This window comes from Olea europaea, unplaced genomic scaffold (assembly GCF_002742605.1).
Source record: "Olea europaea var. sylvestris unplaced genomic scaffold, O_europaea_v1 scaffold578, whole genome shotgun sequence".
NCBI lineage: Eukaryota > Viridiplantae > Streptophyta > Magnoliopsida > Lamiales > Oleaceae > Olea > Olea europaea.
The window spans coordinates 329,324-355,769 of NW_019264120.1; the positions used below are offsets into that span (position 1 = coordinate 329,324).

The following is a 26,446-nucleotide window of genomic DNA, read 5'->3' on the forward strand; positions in this document are numbered from 1 at the left end:
AAAAAGGAAACTTGTATTTCTCAAATTCAAGACTTTACAAACTTTTTTGGCTTGTTACAAAATGGAGGGCACTACCCCTTTATATAGTGTTTACAAGAAGATTCTAGTCCACACATTTTCTAGAGACACCTAGACCACATATCAAGATATTTTCCTAGAATTCTCTAGATATTCTTTATAAAACTACATATCTTACTTAGATATTTATATAGATATTTCTAGTAGATATTTATATAGATTTTTCTAGATAATGCTTCTAGAAATGCTATGCATGTTGGGCCTTTTAATTGATTTGGGCCTATAAGCAAAATCCTTAAGCCCATATTATTTAGTCCAAAAATCAAGTTTACTACTCAACAACGGCAACCCTAATATTCAGTTTCCTAATGGCCATAGACTCCTACAGCCTGTAGGATCTTTTTACCAAAGTAAATTACAACAATTATAGTACATTAGGAATTCTATAATGAATAAAGATCAATGAATATACATATACTAAATTAAGACACAATTAAATGAGGTAAAGATATTATTCTCCAATACGCCCCCTCAAGATGGAGGACGGATGGACACCAATCTTGGACCGAATGCTGGAGAATTTGGAGCGTGGAACCGGTTTAGTTAAGCTGTCAGCTAACTGATCAGAGCCAGAGACATGAGACACACGAAGCTTGCCTGATTGAACCTTTTCGTGAACGAAGTGAAAGTCAAGTGTGATATGTTTCATTCAAGAATGAAACACAGGATTAGCACATAAATAGGTAGCTCCAACATTATCAGAATAGACCACAGGAGTGGAAGGCAATGTGAAGCCAATTTCATGAAGTAGAGCTTGAAGCCAGGTGATTTGTTCAGTCGTGGCAGCAATGGACTGATACTCAGCTTCTGTGGAAGAGCGAGCAATGATGCTTTGCTTTTTGGAGCTCCAGGAGATCGGATTGGAGCCAAGAAACACAACATAAGCACCAGTGGATGTTCGGTATGAGATGTTGCAACCCCAGTCAGCATCAAAGAATGCATGAAGAGTTAACGGAGAGTTACGTTGGAGTAAAAGACCATGATCAAGAGTCCCATGTAAATAACGTAGTAGACATTTAAGGGCAGACCAATGGACCGAAGTTGGGGAGTGCATGAATTGAGAGAGTTTGTTGACAGTAAAAGCAATATCCGAACGTGTCAATGCCAAGTATTGTAGTGCACCAAGAGCAGAACGATAGTCAGAAGGATGGGTCATGGGTTGACCTTCATGTAGAGCAGGGACATGGGATGTTGGCATGGGACTGACAGCAGGTTTCGATGACAACGAACCTGTTCGATCTAGTATGTCAAGAATATATTTGCGCTGTGAAAGAAAAAGGCCATGTGTGCTAGAGATGACTTCCATGCCAAGAAAGTAAGAGAGATCTCCCATGTCCTTAATGGAAAATTTGTTAGCAAGCTTCTGAATACAGGAGGCAATAGCAAAGGAGGAGTTACCAGTGAGGATAATGTCATCGACGTAGACAAGAAGAAAAAGAACTGTAGACTGCCGGTGGAGGAAAAAGAGTGAGGCATCAGCTCTGGAGTTACGAAACCCAATAGACACAAGGAACTGCTTGAGTTCAGAGTACCAGGCACGGGGAGCCTGTTTGAGTCCATAAAGAGACCGTTGGAGATGACACACATAATCAGGGAATTGATGATTGATGAAGCCTAGAGGTTGTTGCATGTATACATTCTCAGATATGGAACCACGTAAAAATGCATTATTGACGTCAAGTTGTTTGAGATGCCAACCATGCATAGCTGAAAGGGAAAGAATTAGACGAATGGTAGAGGGTTTGACAACCGGACTGAAGGTGTCACAATAATCTAGTCCGGGGAGTTGAAGAAACCCTTTGGCCATAAGACGCAACTTGTATTTATCAAGTGACCTATCAGCTTTTCGCTTAATGCGAAAGATCCACTCGCAACCAATAACATTTTGAGAGTAGTCACAAGGCACAAGAGTCCAGGTGCCATTTTTAATAAGAGCATTATACTCATCACACATGGCTGAACGCCATTTTCGATCTTTCATGGCTTGAATGACAGTGGTTGGTTCGCGAGGGAGTTGGCAGGGTATAGAGGTGGTATGATGAGCAGTTTTTCTCCTGGTTTACATTGGGTGTAAGGAGTGGGGACGTGGGGGAGGAGGTGGCAGGTTCGTGTAGGAAGAAGGGAAAGATGGTAACCGAGAGCTGCCGGGAACTGGAGAGATAGGAGGACAACAGATAGGAACTTGATTGGGCGGGGGAGGAGAGTGGAGAAGTTGTGCAAGATTTCGAGTAGGATGCATGTGTTCAGGTGTGTTAGGGGAAGGCATGAGATGAGAAGAGGAATGAGATGATGGTGGTGGGGAAGGGCTGGGGACGGGAGTGGTGGGAAGTGGGACGTTGGGAGATGAAGACGACGAAGTAGGAGATGAAGGTAGGGAAGTGGAAGGGGGGCAGAATTATTCGAACCAGTAGGACCAAAATCGGGTGATGGTGTAGGAGAAATGGCAAGGACGAACTCCAACCCCGCTGGGGCAGTGGCGGATGGCTGAGTACGCACACCATCAGTAAGACCATCAGAACCAGTGATCAGGGGGAAGAGGTGAAAAACTAGGAATCAGCTTCAGGGGTCATAGGGGAAGTGGAGGATGTAGAGAAGGGGAAAATGTTTTCAACAAATTTAACGTGACGACTTGTATACACACGTCCAGTAGGAATGTCAAAACAATAGTGGGCACTTTGGGAGAGACTATAGCCAAGGAAAACACACGGTTTGGAGCGGGACTCAAGCTTGTGAGCGTTATACGGGCGTAGCCAAGGGTAGCATAGGCACCCAAACACGTTGAGTTTGGAGAAATTTAGGGAAGAGTGATAAAGTTTTTCACAATAAAAGAGGTGGGTAAGAATTCAATGCTAACATTATTTTATGAGCAAAACTGAGAGACAGAGATCAAATTACGAGCTATGCGAGGAACATAGAGAATGGTAGACAGGGAAAAAACAAAGTTATGAGATTAAAAACGAGTGTGACCGGTGTGTGTGATGTGTAATCCATTACCGTCACCAATTTGAACATCATCCTGCCCAAAATAATTAGAGTAAAGGGAGAGGTTGCCAAGATCATTGGTTATATGGTGCGATGCGCCGGAGTCAAGAAACCATTCTTGAGTAGCCGAATCAATGGAGTGAGCAGCCAGATTTGCTTGGTGTTGCCGTGGCTGATGTGAAGGAGTGGAGTTGGAGATGACTGGTGACTAACGAAAGGTAGTAAAGCGTTTGGCCGAATGACCTTGTTCCCCACAGAGTTGGCACTTGCCAAGGTATGGTCGAGGAGAGTAATCTGGGGTATTGTTGGTCCGAGGTCTGGGAGTTTTTGATGGAGGACGCTGCTCGGGTGTATAATGGGGCCGTGAGCCACCAGAAGACAAGTTGTATGATCGTGTGGCAGGTGGATTTCGAGAGGCAATATTGGCCGTAATAGGTTGAAAAGGAGAGGGAGAGCCAGATGAAGGAGGTTGGAGTTGGGTTTCCCTGGTAGCCAGTTTTTCGTGCAGTTCATCAAATGTGATTGAGGTATCACGAGCACGAATAGCCTCTGCCAAACCATTATATTCAGAGCCAAGGCCACGAAGAATATGAAGAACTAGTTCATCTTTTTGTAGACTGCCAAGAGCATTTTTTTGGTGCATAATGCGGCCACGTGAGGGTCTAACATAGGTGTTTTGTATGGTAATCCGTGCTTCATGTGACTTTCTTGCGGCGGCAATAAACGAGACCAGATTTGGCGAGAGAGAGCTGACGATGGCATTGAGGAGTAGTTGATCCTGTCGAATCCAGGGTGCACGTTCGGTTGTGTTTTGTACTGGCCGAGGGAAGGTACCGTCGACGAAACCCAATAGATCAAAGCCAATAAGAAGGCTGTGAAATTGAATATGCCAGACAGGAAAATTCGTTGGGGTCAGTTTAATGGGTAGTTGGGCTTGAGCGTTGATGACAATGGGAGGATAGAGTACTGTGGGAGAAGGTGGAGTCGGTGGAGTGGTGTTGGCGAGCGTTTGATCAGTGGTTTCAGTGTTAGATGATTCAGTTGAGGCCATGATCGAAGCTTGTTAAGCGTAAAGCTCTGATACCATATAAAGTATCAATAACTGTTGGGAAATTTTCATATATTTCAATGAAGAAGATGACAGCCTTAAATACATACATGGACGGCAGCCCTAATATTCAGTTTCCTAATGACCATAGACTCCTACAGCCCGTAGGATCTTTTTACCAAAGTAAATTACAACAATTATAGTACATTAGGAATTCTATAATGAATACAGATCAATGAATATACATATACTAAATTAAGACACAATTAAATAAGGTAAAGATATTATTCTCCAATACATGTAAGGTGGGGAGGTGAAGTTGAGGTCAAAAATTACATGGGTTGGGGGCATTGCTGGGCTACAGCCCAACAAAGCCCCCCACTGTCTCCGCCAGTACCACAGTCAAGAACTGCAGAAAACTTCACCAATGCAACTGTCGAACAAGGCTATCCCGGAGGCAAATTCTTTGATCCTATTGGGATTTGCAGGTACACTCAAGGATGGACGGAGAAACTCGAGAGATTGAAACTTGCAGAAATTAAACATGCAAGACTTGTTATGTTGGCTATGCTTTATATTTTACTTTGAAGCTGGCCAATGGAAGACACCCCTTGGAGCTCTTGGACTATAAGGAATATTGATTTAAGAAGAAATTGAGAGTAGAGAATTCAGATTGTTTCCACATATCTTTGGCTTTGTAAAAATCAACGATTAAATGATAATGTGAATCTATAATAGTAGATAGTAAATGGTTGATTTCTTCCATTCGCGTCAATGTTCCCTTGTATGAATTTAGATATGTTTACTTTAAGAAAATAAAAAATATTGGCTCAAAGTGTCACACAATTTTAGCGAACCCACTAATTTCGTGTCAATAATACGGATCCACTAACTCTACCTCAATAACCTTGATCGACAAGTACATGAGTTGGATAAAAAAATCGAAACCAACGAAGCTGATTTATGACTAATCAATTTAGTTTTATTTAAATTTTGGGTTGAGCAAAACTTTCGAACCGAACCCGACGGTTCTTCTCAAGTTAAATACCCGAATGGGTATTCGAATAGAGAACCGATGGGTACGGATCGATTCTCGGTTCTAGATTGAGAATCGAAAAACCGAATAAAAATCGAATATTCTAATTTTTTTATATTGAATAAATCAAATTATTTCAATTTTTTAAACAATTTAACTAATTAGATGATTGATTGATACTCCATCTCCCTGACTCTAGCCTAGCTAGCTTGACTCATCCCAACCAATTTCTAAATCCAATTTTTTTTCTCAATTATTTGTGTCATTTCTAATTTTATAATTTTTAGCCCAAGTGCCCAACATCAAACCCTTTTTATTCTTCCATTTCTTATTAAATCTTATTAGTATTTTTAGTCGATTTATGTTTGTTAATTATGCTTTTTCAATTTTTTTATGTAGAGATTCTTTGTATGGCAAGTCAAGCAATTGATGATTAAATCAAATAGTTGGAAAGTATTAGTAATACTTAATAATATTTTATCTCTATAACTTGTAATTTAAGAATTTTTTTTTATGTAGACTTGAAGGCTGAAGCAAATGAAATATTAATATGGATCGCCAATATTTTACCATTAGTATCTACTTTTTGGTATTTTTATATGTTGGTAAATTAATCTTATTGGACAACTTGTTATTTATATGTTTTTGAATTGGACTTCGTTAATTTGTAAAAGCTATGATTGAATATATTATTAGTTGTATTTATGTAGTGTTGTTATAAATGTTAGAAAATGTAATTATGATATGGAACTGAACAGAATTGAATCGGACCGAATCGAATCCGAACGGTTCCATAATTATATTTGGACCCGAAGGTTCTACTTACTAAATACCTGAAATTTTCTGTTTGGTTTGGTTCGGTTCTCTTTAGACCCGAATCGGACCGTGTCCAACCCTGGCTAATTATATAATCGGGGTTGATAACCTCTCACCAGAAGATGCCCAGGATTTCTTATTAATCGTGGTGCCCCTGTCATGTGAGTGGTTGTCAATCGAAATTGTTAATCCCGGTTGTACAGCTAGGATGGTAAATTTTTAAATGGTTCTTATTCAATTCCAGTTCTAATACCCAGAATCGAGAAAAGAAAATCAAGAACCAATTCTTACACAATTGCTTTTCATTTAATATGTTTATTAGGTGAATGATTTCTATTAAATATAATTTTGTTAAAAATGAAATTACTCACTTGTATTGAACCAAGTTGATTTTTATTTGATTTAGCCCTCGTTTGGCCCCAATTTTTTGGAAATGAAAATGGGTGAAATAGTATTTTTTTTAAATGAGTGGTTGAAACGAAGGAAATTTTTTTGATTTACATATAATATTATTTTGTGAAAGATTGTATTGTTGAAAATAAGAGAGACAAAAATGAAATAAAATTTAATAGGGGCCAAACGAGGGCTTATTGTTTTTTATTTTGAATGTGAGTATTTAGTTTTGGTGATAGAAATTTGTATTATAAATTCGAAATAATAATTTAAAAATTTTGATTGTGAAACCAAATCAATTTGATTTGATTCGATTTCATAGTAACTAATGGAACTAGACCTGGGTGCGGGTCGGTTCGGTTCGATTTTAAAGAGAACCGAACTGAACCAAAAAATTTCAGGTATTTAGTAAACGAAACTGTCGGGTCCAAATATAATTATGGAACCGTTCGGGTTTGGTTCCGTTCAATTCCTTACTTTAGTTAAATTTTTTTTAACATTTATAACAACACAATATAAATACAATTAATGACACATTCAATCGTAGTTTTACAAATTAACGTAGTCCAATTTAATAATATGTAAATAACAAGTTGTTCTACATGATTAATTTACCAATCACATATAGGGAAGCTTACACACTACCTTGTTCAAATGATCAACGGTCGGAGATCACGGTCGAAGCCCAGAGGTCACAGTTTCGGTCGGAGCCCAGAGGTCATAGCTTTGGACTTGGAGTTGATGGTTCTATACTTCTATTTGGGGTTTGGAATGTCACATGTGTGATATGTAGGTGATAATGTGTGTAGTTTATTTAGGGTTAGTCATTAGTGGGTTGGATCACTTGAATGTTGCGCTAAGAAATGGAAGAATAAAAAGGGCACTTGGGCTAAAAATTAAAAAATTAGAAACGAAACAAATAATTGGGCAAAAAAATTGGATTTAGAAATTGGTTGGATTGGTCAAGCTAGCTAGGCTAGGGCTTAGGAGATGGAGTATCAATCAATCACCTAATTTGTTAATTTATTTAGAAAAAAATTAAAATAATTTGATTTATTCAATATAAAAAAATAGGAAGATTCGGTTCTTGGTCTAAAATCATGAATTGAACCATACCCATCGATTTTCAATTCAAATACTCGTTCGGGTATTTAATTTGAGAACAACCGTCGGGTTCGGGTTCAGTTCGATTGGTTCGATTTAGAAGTTTGTCCAGCCCTAAATGGAACTAACCATTTCATTATACAACACTAGTCTTTGTCACGTGCGTTGCACGAATGTTGTATTTATTGTGTATTTATTAGTGTAGAAATTGTAAATGTTAAGAAAATTTGTTGAAGATTTATTGCACTATTCAAAAGTATTGGGAGCATATTATTGCTTCGCTAATATTTTATCTACAAAATTCTCATGCATACACTTATGGTTGCAGTTAATTAAATAAATCTAAAGTGAAGAATGCTCATACTATCTCAAAAATCACTATATTCTAAACCAAAAATTTAAAAATATCTAGTGTATGTGTTTGATTAATTTATGCAGGTAGGTGAGAAAAGTTGAATCTATTAGTAATATCATTACGTCTGAACTATATGAGTAGTATGAAATTCTTAAGATATTGACAAAAAAACACTTGCACCAAGTCAAGGAAAATATTGGAGGTCTGCATATATTATTCTGTTCAATTCAACAATCTATCCTCTGGGAGTTATTAACTTTCTAAAGAATGGGATCCATTTTCTCTATTAAACTTTTATCAGATGCATCACAAAAGAAATTCTAAACATTGGGACTCGTCAATTGCACATAGATTATAGGAATATTAATTCCAATTAAGCACTGACTAGTCCAATGATTTTTTAGCAAAATTGACGAAAATGTCAAACTCAATCGATCAAAAACTACAGCTTGCAAGAAATCATCACAACCAACAAACTTGAAAATGAAACAAGTGGTCTAAAAATGTATGAGATATGTTTGTAAAAATGTTGAACAAATGTGGATGCTGGAACTTTTTACTCAATTATTGCAAAAACATATTCAACACTACCATCATATTCGACAATGAAAAGGTAATTTCAAGAGGGAATTATGTTGTATGTCATCAAATTGAATGCATTATTGCATGCAAAATTTATATTTATCCTTGTATTAGTTACTGAATAGATTTTTTTATGACTACCTGGAGACAAGAACAAGAAGTCGCCCATTTTCAGCCTTAAAGGCCTAATTTATTGCCCTTTTTAAGTGTTTGTTAACTCTCTTTCTTGTGTCGATCGTCAATTTATTGCCTGTCCTCTTCGATTTGATCATGGTATGTTTATTATGTAATTAATTTTTTCTTGTCAAGATTCATGACGAAGTAAACTCACAGAAAAATTACAATTTCTCTTACTTAGCCTATGTATGTGGTTTTATTTCAGGTAGATTGATGTTAAGAGAGTGTTGCTGTCTTGCTGATGAAGGTTTGCCTAATTTTTCCTTTGTTCGTGCTTCCCAACTCTTGTGTTTCTTCTATTTTATTACTATTGAAAAAATAAAAACATATATTGATTAGCAAGAATGTTATATGTCAGTTGTCCTGTTGCTAATGACATATTTGATGAACTGTCAAATCCCAAATGGAGCCATAACATTAGTATATAAATCATATGTAGCAGTCCAGTAACCAGATTGTTGTTTTCCTTTTCTTGTGCTCTTGTTCAATCGTATGTTATTTGAAGACCTTATGCACATGTTTGGTGCCATAGATATTTTAGGTTTGTTGTTTTTGTGAGATATGTCAGTAGTAAGGTGAACAATATCAACTGGAATGAATTTTGTCTGTGGTTTGGTTTGGTTTCCACTTTTGGTTTTGTTTCTTTATCTCTCTTCTCTTTGGCAGATGAACGGAGGTGGACTTAATATTTTCTTTTTCTTTTTGATTCGTTATTTTCTTGAGAAAATATGTTTGAATAGACTCAATTGCTATGATTATTGACATAGAATGGCTATTGTGCAAGCCCCGTCTCTACCGTTCTGTAGTTACGGATTATGATTTAATGTTATGTTTGAAATTCATTTCAACACTTCATATATATTATAGGAATGGACTCTTACATGCAAGTGGTTGTATGTATTTGTAGGTGGCTGTTGACAAGTTCTCTAGACACTCTCGTGGCTTCAGATTTGTCTCCTTTGATGAAAAGAATGCAATGGAAGAGGCCATTGAAGCCATGAACGGGATTGATTTAGATGGCCGAACCATTACCGTTAACAAGGCAAGGGCAAACCAGGGTTCAGGTAGAGATTATGACAATGATCGCTCACGCGATCGTGATCGAGGTCGTTGTCGTGATCGTGATCTTGAGTATGGAAGCAGGCGAGGATCTAGTGGTAAAGGGTGCTTTAAGTGTGGTAAACCTGGACACTTTGCTAGAGAATGCCTTGATGAAAGGGCTAAAAGCAGTAGGTATGTGAACAGGGATGATAGATATGGTGGCAGAGGTGGTGGCAGTTATGGCCTTGACTGTAATGGAGATTGATTTGGAGGCCGTAACAAGGATGCTGGTGGCCGTGGGCAAGGTGATCGATATAATCGTGATCGCTTTGGGCTTTATGATCGTTAAGGATCTAGGGATTTCTGATGTGGGTGGTTTCATGTCTAACTATATGGTATGCAACAAGGCACTGACATTTTTTATTCCAATCTCAAGTATATTGTTTAACTGATGGCTTTGCATTCATATTTGTGATAGCTGAAACTTTGAAGTCCTGGAACTCCTGGATGCATGTATTATGTGGTTTCGCTCTTATTGGCATGTTGGCTAAATGGGTCATTGTTGAAAGTGTGAAACTAGGCACTAATAGTTTACATATATCGTGTCACTAAAATGTTCTACTTTTTTGGTCCATTGGGGGTCCTTTGCTTGCTTGATGTGCGGATTCGAATATGATCTTTCACTTTTGAATGCTGTTATTCCAACTGGTAGTCTCCTTTCTTGCTTACACCACAATTAACTGCTTCTGGATTCTTATATTCTTGCATTGGCCCTGTTCCTCTCAAGTGTATGAGGAATGATGTTGAGATCTTGGAATTGGTACTAAACATAGATTCTGCCTTAGAAGCCAGGCTCCTTGTATTCTCCTCTGAACTCGGTTTATAATGATAAAACAGGAGTTGATATGGGTAACTGTTTATTTTCTACATTTGATCGTTGCCCAAGACGTCCACTCAATTCTTAGTTTTCAATTCTTGCGGTATTAATAATGTTAAAATTTTGGCAGGCTACCTGGCTAATAATTACTTGATACTTGATGGTTGGCTTGCTTTTGCTATTGGGCTACATTTAAGCATTATTTAATTGAAAAAGCTTTTTGAATTGCGGAAAGCCCTATTCAGGTCCATTATAGCTCTTGTTTTCTATGGAAGTATAACGAAGGAAGAGTTGCATTCCTGTTGTGATTTGCAGCATCGTTAGAGATAATCTTCAAGATTTTAGCAATTGTTATCTCCTGTTGGTTGAGATTTGGATTTATTGATTATGTTCGTTTCAATAACCTTAAGGATGGTTTTGCCCTTCAAAATTTCTGTCGGAGACTGCTGCTCACCGAATTCTGACGAAAATATGCATTCTTCGTCTCATCCTAATTTTCTCTTCGTACATCTATTGGTTTCCCCTTATTTCTCTCCCACCAGCGTGCATTTTCACTTCTATACTGAAGGTTTGATTTTACATGATCAATTAATTAATTTATTTTTTGTGGGCATCAAGAACTTTGATCATCCAATACTGAATGGCTAATAATAATTTGTGTCAAACTCAAATTTTAAAAAAGTTCCTAAGCATTAGACGTCAGGTTAGATGTAGTGTTTTCATTACCCTGCCATAGTGGAATTACTGAGGAACTTTCTCTAAGGATGTTTGGTGGGTATTAAAATTAGATTTTTCAATAGATTGTGATAGAAATTTTTAAAATGTGTAATTGAAAAGTTGTAAAACCCATGAAAGATGTGATTAATAAATTGTTTCACTTTGATTTACATTAAAATTTTGCTGGAATCTTTTGTTTTCAGGCCTATTATGATTGCAACAAGGGTGCAAAAAAATCACAACCCTGCAACAGTAAAAACATATATTTATCCGCATTTGCCACAAGTCCTGTTTTGTTTGAAAATATTCTCCCGTTGACATTAGAGCTCCATTGTGGTTTAAATCTTGAACACGCTATATTTGGTTGGTTTTGCAGGAGTTTGAAGTCAAAGGCAAACCAAGGATAGGGCTTGGAGGAAAAATGTAGTTATCTTTTGTAGATGGTAGTTTTTTTTAATTCTAGAACAACTTAAGTTTTGAGTTCAAATCTTATATACAAAATTCCGTATATTAGATTAGACCCTTACAAAAGAAAATTGTATTCGACTATTCTTTTTTTCTTTACCTTTTGGAGGCCTCGACCAAGTTTTTTACGCCTCGCCAAACTCATTGGGATGTTTGTATTCACATTATTTGGTATTGATTTTTCTAGTTAGAGAGTTTAGCATTTTATTGAAATATATTGATTGTTGTATTCACATTATTTGGGCGAGGCCACCAATAGCAGTCGAATACAATTTTTTTTTATAAAGGTCTAATATATGAAATTTTGTAGATAAAATTTGAACTCAAATGTTTAATTTGTTCTCGAATTAACAAAATCACATTCTCGAAGAGATCACTACCTTCTTCCTCTAAGCCCAATCCTTGGATTGCTTTTCACTTCACACTCCTGCACGATATAGCGTGTTCAGAATCAACAAAATCACGTTCTACAAAAGATCACTACTTTTGACCACCGGCTCCAATCCTCGGTTTGCCGTTGACTTCAGACTCCTGCACAATATAGCGTGTTCAGGATTTAAACCACAATAGATCTAATGTCAAGGGGGGACATTTTCAAACAAAGCAAGACCTGTGGCACATGCAGGAATATTGTTGTTGCAGGGTTGTGATTTTCGGTAGCCTTGCTCCAATCATAACAGACCTGAAAACAAAAGATTCCAGCAAAATTTTCATAAAAAGATAGATTTAGGAGTTCGAATAGCCAAGTAATTCATGTGAAATATTAGGTTAGCCATATAGAGAAAGATTAATGAAATCTATTTGTAGTGACAAAAAATACAGCATTCAGAAAAATTGTAAGAACTTTGTCAAGCTTGATTGTTTTGGAAGTAAAAAGTAATCATAGACATTACATCGTCACATCTTTCTAAACACACCATTCTTCTCTAAGAAATAGAAGTCCCTAGAATGATTAAAAAAATGATGAACATTGGTTAACAAATACTCACCGAATATGCGAAAATGGAGCCAACATTGTTGAAAGCGCTGGAAGGTATAGGCTGACCGCACCTTGCCATAGCCTAAGAAACGAGCATGCCAAGCAATGCAATTTAGAATAAATAGATAATTGCAAGCATTTTTAAGATTTAAGAAGAAGGATTCCATAATACCATAAGCTTCTGTTTGCTCTGCGATGAGGACATATTAATTTTTATTTCTAGTTGAACTTTATTTTGTTTGTAGACTTTATTTTTATTTTGGATTCTTATTTATGTAATTGGACTTTCTTGCTATTTTCTCATTCTTCATTTAATATTTCTATCGATGTTTTTATCATAATAACAAAAAAAAAATCTTGTAGCGTTGGTTTAGGAAGCACTCAATGAGAATATCAGGGAGTAAAACACCTCTAAACATAAAAGCCAAACTGGTAGATAAATCTTTGGAAGTGCTATCAGCCAAGTACTTAAAACTTGATCTTTGATAATAAAAAATAACTATTTCACCCACAAATTCTTGATGTTATCACAAATTAGCAAGCGCGCTCAATTCACATACGAAGAAAAATAGATTGCTTCTCCAAGTAACAAGAGGCAGTTAAAAGATTCCACGTTATGATTTTTCTTCGCACTTGTTGATATGATATAATGCTAAAAATGCAAAGCAAAATTATGATACTTTTAGTTTGAGTATAAACATAACTAGGTGATTTATTTAGATAGTGCTTCAAAAAAACCAAATTTCCTCACGAAGAACTCTAAGTCATTCCATGACTCCTCCAAGTTTCTCTTCCCATGTAACTAAGCTCTACATCAAATTTAATGAGGAGCTGAAAAACATTTAATCGCTGTCTGCGGAGCATTGTAAAACTTAGATATATTCAATGTATGTTCACTGAAATAAACCCAAGAAGATAGAAGAAAAATCCAGAATCAGGCATGCTAGAAAGTTTTAAGATGCGAACAATTTCCCTCCCACCACATCACATACAAACACCCAAAAGAATGAAAACGAAAGAAAGAGGAAGGAAAAACTAAATGGGAGGATGGGAGCAAAGAGGAATGACAATATAGCAAGCTCCATTGACATCATTTAAGATGAAATAAAAGCACCTTCTAACATGATGCAAAATACATATACTACTAATTTTATCAAGTAGTAAGTGTTCATGCTATTATAGAGATCTCCTTTGATACAAAGTCAGGTTGACGATGAAGTACCATTTAAACACCCAATACTACAAATACATAATTAACTTCGAAAGGTCTAGAGAATGCATACCAAGACTTAGACACAAGAAAAGATGGTACATCAAATTATATTTGTCCCTCTTGATGAAGCATTGAATGGTTCCATCACGAGGCCCCGACTACGAAGAAAAATAAGCATGATTCAGTATTTGATTTCAAAGAACCAATCAGCAAATGCATATAATTGTTAAATACAGGTAACTATACAACATTAAAATACGCAAAAATGTTATTATCTTGCACAATACCAAAGCAGGACAAGTGGTGCAAAGTCACCTGCTTTAAAGAAACTGGAAAAGTAAGTTTCCCACAGATTTCTGGACCCTTGACAATTTCCTTGCACATGCTCCTCCATGACCTGCAAACAGCTGCACAAGCTACCACATGCTTCCTAGCAGGCCATGCACTCTCACTCTCTTCTAACCTTTTAATCACATCATAAAGTAGCTCCGGTGGTAGATTAGCCCAACGACTATTCTGAATTACCAAAGTTTGGTTATTTATATCATGAAATGAACCATGAGATTTTACCCTATGATGTCCAGGCAGCCTTACATCAAAACTATGCCGGGATAAGCTACTAAAACTATCTCGTTTATCCCGAGCTATGCAGCGGAATGACATCTAACATCAAACTGGTAAACCGGAACCAAGATGCCTAAACTAATATCAGGCACTTCTCTGAACCTTAGTAGTATTTCAAAAGTCGTTTCCCAATAGATGAAATCCCCGCTTACATCAATTTTTGTCTACAAATGAGCAAAAGTAAATAGTTTTCAGAGACAAAAATGTATAACCAAAAAGAAAAGAAAAAAGGGGTGCGTAAAGAAAGGCATTTATAGATAGGCAAAAAAAAAAAGAGAAGGGAAAATTAGAAAAGGACAACTTCATATGGACATTAAAGTAGATTCAATCACATAACTTTTGTTGGACACAACTTATCTTTAAGTTCTCAAAGTGAAATTAGTTTTCATATTTTCACTTGCCCCAATCAAAGTCAACTTCATGCAGAATTATATCCAAACATTAATTAAATTACTCCGGTCTCCATGGAAACATATCAATCCATGTATTAATATATAGACTCAAAGGAATTCGTTAGCGGTTGGCCACATAACAACAATATTGATTTGCAAGTTTGGTGCTAAGGACCTAAAAATATAAAGCTAAATCATAGAGATAAGGTAATAATCTTTGGAGCTTAAGATGTGACTCTGAAACTTATATATTGGACCGAAAAAGAAATTCAGGAAATAAAAAAATAAAAAATCATTTTGATAAAAAAAAAAGAAAGAAAAAAGAAAAAGAAAAAGAAAAAAACCTTCAAATGGTATCAACAAGAAAATAAGTAGCTAACCTGCTAAAAGGGCTGTAAGCAAATCCAAGCTTCATAGCTTCTTCAGAGATCTGCAAGAACCATATAAATTATATAATTTTTTTTTTCTGAATTAAAAGCCCCGACATCCAAAAGGCTCAAATTTCACCAAACATTACCCTTTCGACAAATCATCAAAATTAACAAAAGACCGCTCTTTAGCACTCTCAAAATAAAACTAAACTATCACAAAGATAGAAAAATAAATATATAGATAAATGAGGAAGACCCAGAAAACCCAAACTCAAATGAATCCGCACAATGTTCAACTCTTTGAAAACCAGTAGTGTTATTAAAATTAAAAAAGATAATCAAATGTGAACAAAATTATGAAACATTTAAGTATCTATATAACCAAAAATTCAAAGGATCAGAAAAGCAGATCAAGATATATACCTCAGGAATTCAAATTCTTGAAAACCCACATCTAGATTTATGTATATATGTGTGTGTATATTCCAACCCAAAAATTCAGTCAACTTTCACAGACCCAGCAATCGAGAGAGACTCATCCGTACTATATAAGCTGGGATTTAAATCTGATTCAAGGAAGAGCTAGAGAGAAGAAGAAAGCAAAAGCGTGTGTTTAGCCCCCTCCCCCCCACCCACCCCCAATTCTTTCCAATTTTACAAAGAGGAAATTTTACAAAATATCCATTTTTACTTAGTCATTTGTAAAAATGTCCACCGTTATAAAAATGTCTAATTTGAAAGAATTTAGATCAAAATATCCTTATTAACAATTTATAATTCCACACTAAGACAAAAAAATGGACATTTTTACAATATTGTTATTGGTCAATAAAATTTTGACACATAACCTGTCATATTTATTTCAAAAAGTATTCATGTCAAATCACAATAAATGTCATATTTTTCATTGATTCAGAAATGTCAAGAACGATATTTTTAAATGTAGAAAAATGTTTTGTTCAAAATGAAATATCATTCTAGATAAATGAAACGATGTTCAAATGTCGAGAATGACAAATGAAATGTCAAAAAACATTTTTTTAATGTAGCTTCTCATGAAATTCACCTCTCAAAATTCGTGACAAATTGATAAAAAAAATCAAATGTCGAGAACGACATTTAAAGTGTCGAGAATATCAATTCAAAACGTAACTTTTCATCAAGGGCATAAGAGACAAGTTGGCACTAAATTCAAATGAGTGGACATTTTTCAACTCATACCTTTAAAATTGAATATTTTTTAAAATGTCCTTTTTTAAATCTCTTTTTCATCATTTGTGGTCCTCACGTTTGAAATTGTGGCAGCATTCTGACTTGGACAGCTACCTTTTTTTTTTTCAATTACTGTCAAGTGGACAGCCCCATGCTTGCTTCACTCAATTACTGTCAAGTGGATATCAAGGAGACAAAAAAAAAAAAAAACAATTGTAGCATATTTGTGAAATCGTAATTAAAGAGTTGAACATTCTCCAGATTAAAATAATCTATTTAGAAAAATAGCTCTACATTACTTATGTATAGACTAATTGATAGCCATTCTGCGGGCCATTTTTGTACTTCTAAAGTGCGTAAAATTTATTGTAATTTGATTGATGTACATAATTTTTGTACATTAAGGTGTTCATGCCTCTCACATGAAGTGTGAACCACAAAATACACTTTGTGGGTCCCACTTTATGTGAGAAGCATGGACACCCTTATGGACAAAAATTATGTACATCTAGAATTTTTCAAATTTATTTCCTACTAGTTTTTACATGAATATATTATGTTAGATTTTATAATGATCAGGAGACCAACCTAATTTTGCTTTCTCAGTTTGTAACATAATATCAGCTACCTTTTGTAGCCAAACAAATAATTTTTTGTTAAAAAAAGAAGTCATGCGTGTCTATGGAAGCACCTTCTAACATGACGCAAAATACATTTACTAGTAATTTATCAAATAGTAAGTGTTCATGCTATTATAGATATCCTTTGATACAAAAAGTCAGGTTGACAACGAAGTACCATTTAAACACCCAATACTACAAATACATAATTAACTTCGAAAGCCCTCGGGGCATATCCCAGTGGTGCAAAGGATAAGGATGAGGTATACTCAGCCTTACTGATAGCCGCAGTGTGAGGATTTGATTCTTGAAATATGGATTGTAACTCTTTGTGGGTAGCTCTTATTCCCTGGCCTGCTGGAGCACATCCCACGATTAACCTCTCTCACGATACTCCAGCGATGGAGCGGTGGGGGATTCTAAAGGTTGGGGTTCAACCTTTTTTCATAATTAACTTCGGAAGGTCTAGAGAATGCATACCAGGACTCAGACACAACAAAAGATGTTACGTTAAATTATACTTGTCCCTCCTGATGGAGCATTGAATGGTTCCATCACGAGGCCCTGACTACGAAGGAAAATAAGCATGATTCAGTATTTGCTTTCATAGAACCAATCAGCAAATGTATATAAGGGCATGTTTGATAGCCCTTTATTTTCTAGGGAAAATGGAAAAAGAATTCCAACTTCCACTTTTCGCCTGTTTGATTGACCAAAATTTTCAAGGAATTTGTTTTCCACCTTTGGCCGCCATGTCAACATTTTCCCATCTTTTTCTTGAATTAGAATTCTCACGTCAGCATTTTCCATATTGGTGAGAATTCGTTTTCCGGGCACTGTAGAGATTTTCTTTTCGAATTTTTATTTTTTTACAAAGGAAACAAATTTTAAGAATTATTGTGAAAAAAATATTTCCCTTTAATTGGAATTTTCCATATAAAATAAAGTCAAACGAACACCAAAAGATAGATGATTTTCTTGAATTTTTTTTGTTGGCAATGGAAACAAATTTCATTCCTAATACCAATAAAATCCATCCTTTTAATTGACAATTTTCATGTAAAACAAAGCCAAATGAGCACTAAAAACACTTTTATTTCAACATTTTCCACGTGAAAAATTATAACAATCAAATAAAATAATTTACCATTTCCAAGAAAAAATTTCTAGGCAATTCAATTTCCTGAAAATCGTTTTCAATTTCATTTTTGCAATCAAACGGACCCTAATTGTTAAACACAGGTAACTAAACAACATTAAAATACGCAAAGATGTTATTAAGCGCATGTTTGGTAGAGATTTTAATCTAATTAAAATCAATTTTTTTATCGTTATTTCACTATTTGAATTATCATTTTTAATTCTTCTTTTACATATTGGTCCCATTTTATTTTTAACGATCAAAAAATCAATTATCAAAATTCCTACTAAACAAGCGCTAAGTATCTCGCACATTTCCAAAGCCTTTAAAGAAACTGGAAAAGTATGTTTCCCATAGATTTCTGGACCCACGACATTTTCCTTGCACATGCTCCTCCATGACCTGCAACAAGCTGCCACATGCTTCCTAGCAGGCCATGTGCTCTCACTCTCTTCTATTTTTTTTTTATTTTTTTTTGATATCTAGGTATCCCAGCTTACATCAGACTAAATCTTGAACCCCCCAAGACCCTTGCCTCTAGAACCTCGAAGGGCGTAAATCGCGGGTTATGCCTCAACTGGATCACAGGTTCCCCCCATTGCCCGTACACTTCTGCGCACAAGAGACCCTTCTCCACAGTGATTGCTCCATACCAAATATTTGGCCGCAGGTTCACACCTGGAATCGAGCTCTCCACCCTGCCGCTGGAAGCAAGAAAATGTTGATTGATCCACCAGTTGAGCTGTGCCCCGGGGAGCGCTCTCACTCTCTTCTAACCTTTTAATCACATCGTAAAGTACTTAGTTTTCATATTTTCACTTGCCCCCAATCAAAGTCAACTTTATGCAGAATTATATCCAAACATTAATTAAATGAGTCTGGTCTCCATGGAAATATATCAACCCATGTATTAATATATAGATTCAAAATGGAAAGTAAATCTTGTAAAGTAATTTTTATTTCCTTATTTGGAAAGAATATTTCAGAGCTGAAAAGTGAAAAGTATAAACACCATGCTGGAATAGATAAGCTAAATTATATTAGGTTCTAGACTTGCCCAAAGTAAATTATTCTATTTTTCAATTTAAATCTGCACGCGAGAAAGGCAACATGTCCACTTAAGAACGAAAATTCTAAATTAATTAAATATCAGAGAATAAAGCATTTACATAAATATGCAATCGATATTTACATATTCTTACATGTTAGTGAAAAGAAAATTTGTATTTCTCATTTTAGGTTTCACCTTATATTATTTTTAAATTACGTTATAATTAAATTCTTTTTTCTTTTCTTTCTTCTTAATTAGCTTCCTCGATTAACTCTGCTACCAACTTTATTGGATTTTGTAGTTCTATGACAATAAGTATAAGGGTCCATTTGATTGCAAAGATGAAATTTGGATGAAAAACGAATTATAGGGAATTGAATTGTCTAGAAATTGTTTTTGGGGATGAAATTTGTTTCAATTGCCAAAAGATAAAAAAAATGAAAAAAATAAAATTCAAGAAAATCATCTATCTTTTGATTTCTCTTGAAAGTAGAGTACTACGAAAGAAAGTTGATTATGCATTACTAATAAGCCAAAAGTATTTCTAGTTTGCATGGTCTATAATCGATTAATCATATATTCTAACAAAAAAAATTCACATTTCATAAAATCATTTCTCAAAAGTCAACTTCACACACGAGTGCTTATTGTAATATTTTCTTGGTGAAATTCCAATCTGAATGGTCTTAATTTCTCTTTTAAACTTGTGGGTGGAATATAGATTTAATTAGGCGGTATTGAAAATTCATCAAATAGAAGTTCATGAGGCAATGCAAAGCCAATCAATTCTCTTAAAAAAAGGAGAACATCTTGTTGGGAAGCATCACAGTTTTTGTGTCGTTTTAGTTTATTTAAAGTTGAATGTATTCTGCTTTATATTAATTTTTATTTTGTAGACAATTAGCCCTTGTTTGAGTCACATTATATTCCTAATAATGCATTTTTGAATAGTGTATTGATGAAAAATGTGTAACTAAAAACTAAAGAAAAGTTTTGAATTTGCGTGTAATATTATTTTATTGAAAAATATGTTATTGAAATTATGTCAAATCATTGTTTAAAAATATATTTTTTTTGAAAAAATGTGACTCAAACATAACCTTAATATAAAAAAGTATGTCTTGTTTTTATTTCAACAAAGTGTTTCTATATTTTACAATTATCACCACTCTATTTCCCAACCTTGTAGCTCTTCTCAACTTTTCTCAATTTCCTTTAGAAGCTCCTTCAAGACTTTTAGCCAAACCTTCATACTTTCCTCTGAAAATCTTCATTATTATGATCATGTAATATAATCTTTGTCGTTTAGATAGGTAAGATTAGTACATAAATCATACGTAGCAGTCCAGTAACCAGATTGTTGTTTTCCTTTTCTTGTGCTCTTGTTCAATCGTATGTTATTTGAAGAACTTATGCACATGGTTGGTGCCATAGATATTTTAGGTTTGTTGTTTTTGTCAGTAGTAAGGTGAATAATATCAACTGGAATGAATTTTGTCTATGGTTTGGTTTGGTTTCCACTTTTGGTTTTGTATTGGTGGCTGATGCCAAATTTTTATTTCAGGCTTGTGAATTGTGACGGTAGAATTATCAACGGCGTGATTCCTTCATTTTTGTCGAAATTCTACTTCTCTAATAAGTAATGGCTTGCTCTAACTTGTTATTAAATATATTGACAATGTTTAAAGCCTCGTCTGCTTATATAATTGTGGCCCGGTTGGCTTATATGATTGGTTATTATAGGATCAATTGCACAGGCCCACATAGTAACTATATTGAAAACTTTAATTGTGAAATGATTGAGATATTTTGTGAAAAGAAGTTTCTCCAACTGAAGTTGATCAAAATTTACCTCTGATCAACTATGTCACAAGAAAGATTGAACAGATTAGCTATGTTATCAATAGAAAAAGAAATGGTTGAATAAAGAAATTATTTAGATTTGATTAATGTTTTTGCCTCAAAAATAGCAAGGCAAATAGTATTTAAATGATTATTTGAAACGTTGTTAGTTTTGTTATTTTATAATAAAAATCTTTTGTATAATATATTTATTTGTTGTCTTACTATTAAGCTTTAAGTTAGCGATATGTTGCATAATACACAATAGGTTTTGTTGGATTTTGCATTTAAGTTGATTTTGGGGGGGCCTAATTTTTGGAGTTCACCTTAGGCCTCAAAAATCACAGGACCGGCTCTGCCTAGAGTAGTTAGCATTTTTGGTGTATAATGTATAATAATTTACATATTGCTTTGGTATGGTACTTGGTATTGAATAGTGATGTTCACTTCAAGAAAAATCTGAATTTTGTCAAGAAGATAAAAAGTTTCTCATGGCACGAGAAGAGATGTTGTTAATCATATAGACACGCGTGACAATTTTTTAGGAAGGAGCTAATTTTTGAAGAAATTATGAAACGTTTTGCACAACTCATAAGAGGGGGCAAAGTTTCACAACAATCTATTTATGTCTCATGAGAGGGAAAGTGACTGGGTTGCCTTTGATTCACTATGTCTAAGAATATAGGTTATAACTATTTTTGTAAGATGTAGAGATATTAATCCAATCAGAGAGTAGATGGTAGATGCATTCCTTGTTTGTTTCATGCTCATTTATATGCATTGAAAGGATGGGAGTCATCAGGAGTAGTCTAAGAGGCAAGCAAGCCTGTTGAAACTTTCAATTCAGCAACAACCTCCACAAAATCAGAGGCCAATGGCAATGAGAAAGATTTGCACATACCTTTGTCTTTGATATTGATTGTAAATTTGACTTTTCCCCCTTCCTCTTTTCTTTTTGGAAAAGAAACAGTTTGAATCATGTCAGATGAAGTTGAGAGCTTGTTTGGTGTAGATTTTAAGTCAATTAAAATCAATTTTTTGACCGTTATTTCACTATTCAGATGTTATTTTTAAATTTTTCTCTCACAGATAGGACCCACTTTATCTCTAACAATAAAAAAATCAATTATCAAAATCCCTACCAAACAAGCACTGAATATCGTTGTTTCATTGGTGGCCTCTCATGGTCAACCTCAAATTAAGATCTAAAAAAAGCATTTGACAAGTTTGGCCATATTCTCGATGCGAAGGTAATCATTTGATTTGATTTTGAAATCGTATACTTGGTTCACTGTTATGTTCTTATGATTTTTTCATAAGCTTCTTTCATCTTATAATAGATGGTTGGTTTCATAGGGCCCATGTTCATCATGTTGAAAGTTTAATCTGGTTTACGAAAGATACCTTCACTTTGAAACCTTTTGAGACTTTGTCATAGGCTTTTATCTCTTTTGTTACTATTACAGAAATGTTACTATATCCATTCACGTTAATATCCATTTGGTATTGTTATTTCTAGTGATGAAAGTACGAATATGTTCCAGACCATACTTTGATAAATTGTAGCGATGGTAGTCGGTAGAGCATGGCTATCTTCCCAGACCTGTCCTCTGAAAAAATGAACATAAAAAAGGAAAGTGGCAATAAGATTGCTCCGATGAGCATTTTATTTATTCAGGTAATCTAGTCGCACATGTCTGCTTGTTTGTTTCTTTGTCTCTCTTCTCTTCGGCAGATGAACAGAGGTGGACTTAATATTTTATTTTTCTTTTTGATTCGTTATTTTCTTGAGAAAATATGTTTGAATAGACTCAATTGCTACGATTACTGACATAGAATGGCTGTTGTGCAAGCCCCGTCTCTACTGTTCTGTAGTTACGAATTATGATTTAATGTCATGTTTGAAATTCATTTCAACACTTCATATATATTATAGGAATGGACTCTTACATGCAAGTGGTTGTATGTATTTGTAGGTGGCTGTTGACAAGTTCTCTAGACACTCTCGTGGCTTCAGATTTGTCTCCTTTGATGAAAAGAATGCAATGGAAGAGGCCATTGAAGCCATGAACGGGATTGATTTAGATGGCCGAACTATTACCGTTAACAAGGCAAGGGCAAACCAGGGTTCAGGTAGAGATTATGACAATGATCGCTCATGCGATCGTGATCGAGGTCGTTGTCGTGATCGTGATCTTGAGTATGGAAGCAGGCGAGGATCTAGTGGTAAAGGGTGCTTTAAGTGTGGTAAACCTGGACACTTTGCTAGAGAATGCCCTGATGAAAGGGCTAAAAGCAGTAGGTATGTGAACAGGGATGATAGATATGGTGGCAGAGGTGGTGGCAGTTATGGCCTTGACTGTAATGGAGATTGATTTGGAGGTCGTAACAAGGATGCTGGTGGTTGTGGGCAAGGTGATCGATATAATCGTGATCGCTTTGGGCCTTATGATCGTCAAGGATCTAGGGATTTCTGATGTGGGTGGTTTCATGTCTAACTATATGGTATGCAACAAGGCACTGACAAATTTTTTATTCCAATCTCAAGTATATTGTTTAACTGATGGCTTTGCATTCATATTTGTGACAGCTGAAACTTTGAAGTCCTAGAACTCCTGGATGCATGTATTGTGTGGTTTTGCTCTTGTTGGCATGTTGGCTAAATGGGTCATTGTTGAAAGTGTGAAACTAGGCACTAATAGTTTACATATATCGTGTCACTAAAATGTTCTACTTTTTAGGTCCATTGGGGGTCCTTTGCTAGCTTGATGTGCGGATTCGAATCTGATCTTTCACTTTTGAATGCTATCATTCCAACTGGTAGTCTCCTTTCTTGCTTACAACACAATTAACTGCTTCTAGATTCTTATATTCTCGCATTGGCCCTGTTCCTCTCAAGTGTATGAGGAATGATGTTGAGATCTTGGATTTGGTGATAGTATGACGCACCCCCACCATCTAGTGAGATGATGGAATTGAAACATAGATTCTGCCTTAGAAGCCAGGCTCCTTGTATTCTCCTCTGAACTCAGTTTATATTGACAAAACAGGAGTTGATATGGGTAACTGTTCATTTTCTACATTTGATCGTTGCCTAAGACTTCCACTCAATTCCTAGTTTTCACTTCTTGTAGAATTAATGACGTTAAAATTTTGGCAGGCTACTTGGCTAATAATTACTGGATACTTGATGTTTGGCTTGCTTTTGCTATTGGGCTACATTTAAGCATTATTTAATTGAAAAAGCTTTTTGAATTGCGGAAAGCCCTGTTCAGGTCCATTATAGCTCTTGAACTGCTGAAAGCTTTGTTCAAGATGTGATTAATATTAATTGTTTCACTTTGATTTACATTAAAATTTTGCTGGAATCTTTTGTTTTCAGGCCTATTATGATTGCAGCAAGGGTGCAAAAAAATCACAACCCTGCAACAATAAAAACATACATTTATCCGCATTTGCCACAAGTCCTGTTTTGTTTGAAAATATTCTCCCGTTGACATTAGAGCTCCATAGTGTCTTAAATCTTGAACACGCTATATTTGGTTGGTTTTGCAGGAGTTTGAAGTCAAAGGCAAACCAAGGATAGGGCTTGGAGGAAAAATGTAGTTATCTTTTGTAGATTGTAGTTTTTTTAATTCTAGAACAACTTAAGTTTTGAGTTCAAATCTTATATACAAAATTCCGTATATTAGATTAGACCCTTACAAAAGAATATTGTATTCGACTGTTCTTTTTTTCTTTACCTTTTTTGGAGGCCTTGGCCAAGTTTTTTACGCCTCACCAAACTCATTGGGATGTTTGTATTCTCATTATTTGGTATTGATTTTTCTATTTAGAGAGTTTTGCATTTTATTGAAATATATTGATTTTTGTATTCACATTATTTGGGCGAGGCCTCCAATAGCAGTCGAATACAATTTTTTTTTATAAAGGTCTAATATATGAAATTTTGTAGATAAAATTTGAACTCAAATGCTTAATTTGTTCTCGAATTAACAAAATCACATTCTCGAAGAGATCACTACCTTCTTCCTCAAAGCCCAATCCTTGGATTGCCTTTCACTTTACACGCCTACACAATATAGCGTGTTCAGAATCAACAAAACTGCGTTCTACAAAAGATCACTACTTTTGACCACCGGCTCCAATCCTCGGTTTGCCTTTGACTTCAGACTCCTGCACAATATAGCGTGTTCAGGATTTAAACCACAATAGATCTAATGTCAAGCGGAGAACATTTTCAAACAAAACAAGACCTGTGGCAAATGCAGGTATATTGTTGTTGCAAGGTTGTGATTTTCTGCAACCTTGCTCCAATCATAACAGACCTGAAAACAAAAGATTTCAGCAAAATTTTCATAAAAAAGACAAATTTAGGAGTTCAGATAGCCAAGTAATTCATGTGAAATATTAGGTTAGCCATATGGAGAAAGATTAATGAAATCTATTTGTAGTGACAAAAAATTCAGCATCCAGAAAAATTGTAAGAACTTCGTCAAGCTTGATTGTATTGGAAGTAAAAAGTAATCACAGACGTAATATTGTCACATCTTTCTAAACACACCATTCTTCTCTAAGAAATAGAAGTCCCTAGAATGATTAAAAAAATGATGAACATCGGTTAACAAATACTCACCGAATATGCGAAAATGGAGCCATCATTATTGAAAGCGCTGGAAGGTATAGGTTGACCGCTAGAAGGTATAGGCTAACCGCACCTTGCCATAGCCTAAGAAACGAGCATGCCAAGCAATGCAATTTAGAATAAACAGATAATTGCAAGCATTTTTAAGATTTAAGAAGAAGGATTCCATAATACCTTAAGCTTTTGTTTGCTCTGCGATGAGGACATATCAATTTTTATTTCTGGCTAGACTTTATTTTGTTTGTAGACTTTAATTTTATTTTGGATTCTTATTTATGTAATTGGACTTTCTTGCTGTTTTCTCATTCTTCATTTAATATTTCTATCGATGTTTTTATCATAATAACAAAAAAAATCTTGTAGTGTTGGTTTACGAAGCAATCAATGAGAATATCAAGGAGTAAAAAACCTCTAAACATAAAACCCAAACTGGTAGACAAATCTTCAGAAGTGCTATTAGCCAAGTACTTAAAACTTGATCTTTGATAATAAAAAATAACTATTTCACCCACAAATTCTTGATGTTATCATAGATTAGCAAGCATGCTCAATACACATATGAAGAAAAGTAGATTGCTTCTCCAAGTAACAAGAGGCAGTTAAGAGATTCCACCTCATTATTTTTCTTCGCACTTGTTGATATGATATAATGCTAAAAATGCAAAGCAAAATTATGATGCTTTTA

The 26,446-nt window shown here is 35.1% G+C and overlaps 1 protein-coding gene and 4 pseudogenes across 1 annotated transcript; 3 read left to right on the forward strand and 2 right to left on the reverse strand.

Annotated features, from left to right (window-relative positions):
• LOC111389326 overlaps positions 1-4,459 on the reverse strand; it is a 9,451-nt pseudogene extending 4,992 nt beyond the window's left edge.
• LOC111389329 overlaps positions 1-4,739 on the forward strand; it is an 11,049-nt pseudogene extending 6,310 nt beyond the window's left edge.
• Positions 4,740-6,681: 1,942 nt separating this feature from the next.
• Positions 6,682-9,961, forward strand: LOC111389312 (annotated as a pseudogene).
• Positions 9,962-13,409: 3,448 nt separating this feature from the next.
• LOC111389313 (tubby-like F-box protein 10) lies at positions 13,410-15,859 on the reverse strand. Its single transcript, XM_023014231.1, has 5 exons — positions 15,674-15,859; positions 15,260-15,309; positions 14,179-14,651; positions 13,909-14,021; positions 13,410-13,503 (listed from the first exon to the last, which is right to left on the reverse strand). Exons 3-5 carry the CDS (start codon positions 14,524-14,526, stop codon positions 13,410-13,412), a joined length of 555 nt encoding a protein of 184 aa, XP_022869999.1. The 5' UTR covers positions 14,527-14,651; positions 15,260-15,309; positions 15,674-15,859.
• Positions 15,860-17,143: 1,284 nt separating this feature from the next.
• Positions 17,144-23,593, forward strand: LOC111389314 (annotated as a pseudogene).
• The last annotated feature ends 2,853 nt before the right edge of the window (positions 23,594-26,446 follow it).

Excerpts from the sequence above, each read along its gene's own strand:
- LOC111389313 (XM_023014231.1), bottom strand. The coding sequence starts at position 14,526 with ATGTCATTCCGCTGCATAGCTCGGGATAAACGAGATAGTTTTAGTAGC. Across the intron at positions 14,022-14,178 it reads TTCCAGTTTCTTTAAAGCAG|TCGGGGCCTCGTGATGGAAC; the intron begins GTGACTTTGCAC and ends TTTTCTTCGTAG. Across the intron at positions 13,504-13,908 it reads CATTCTCTAGACCTTTCGAA|ACAGCGATTAAATGTTTTTC; the intron begins GTTAATTATGTA and ends AATGCTCCGCAG.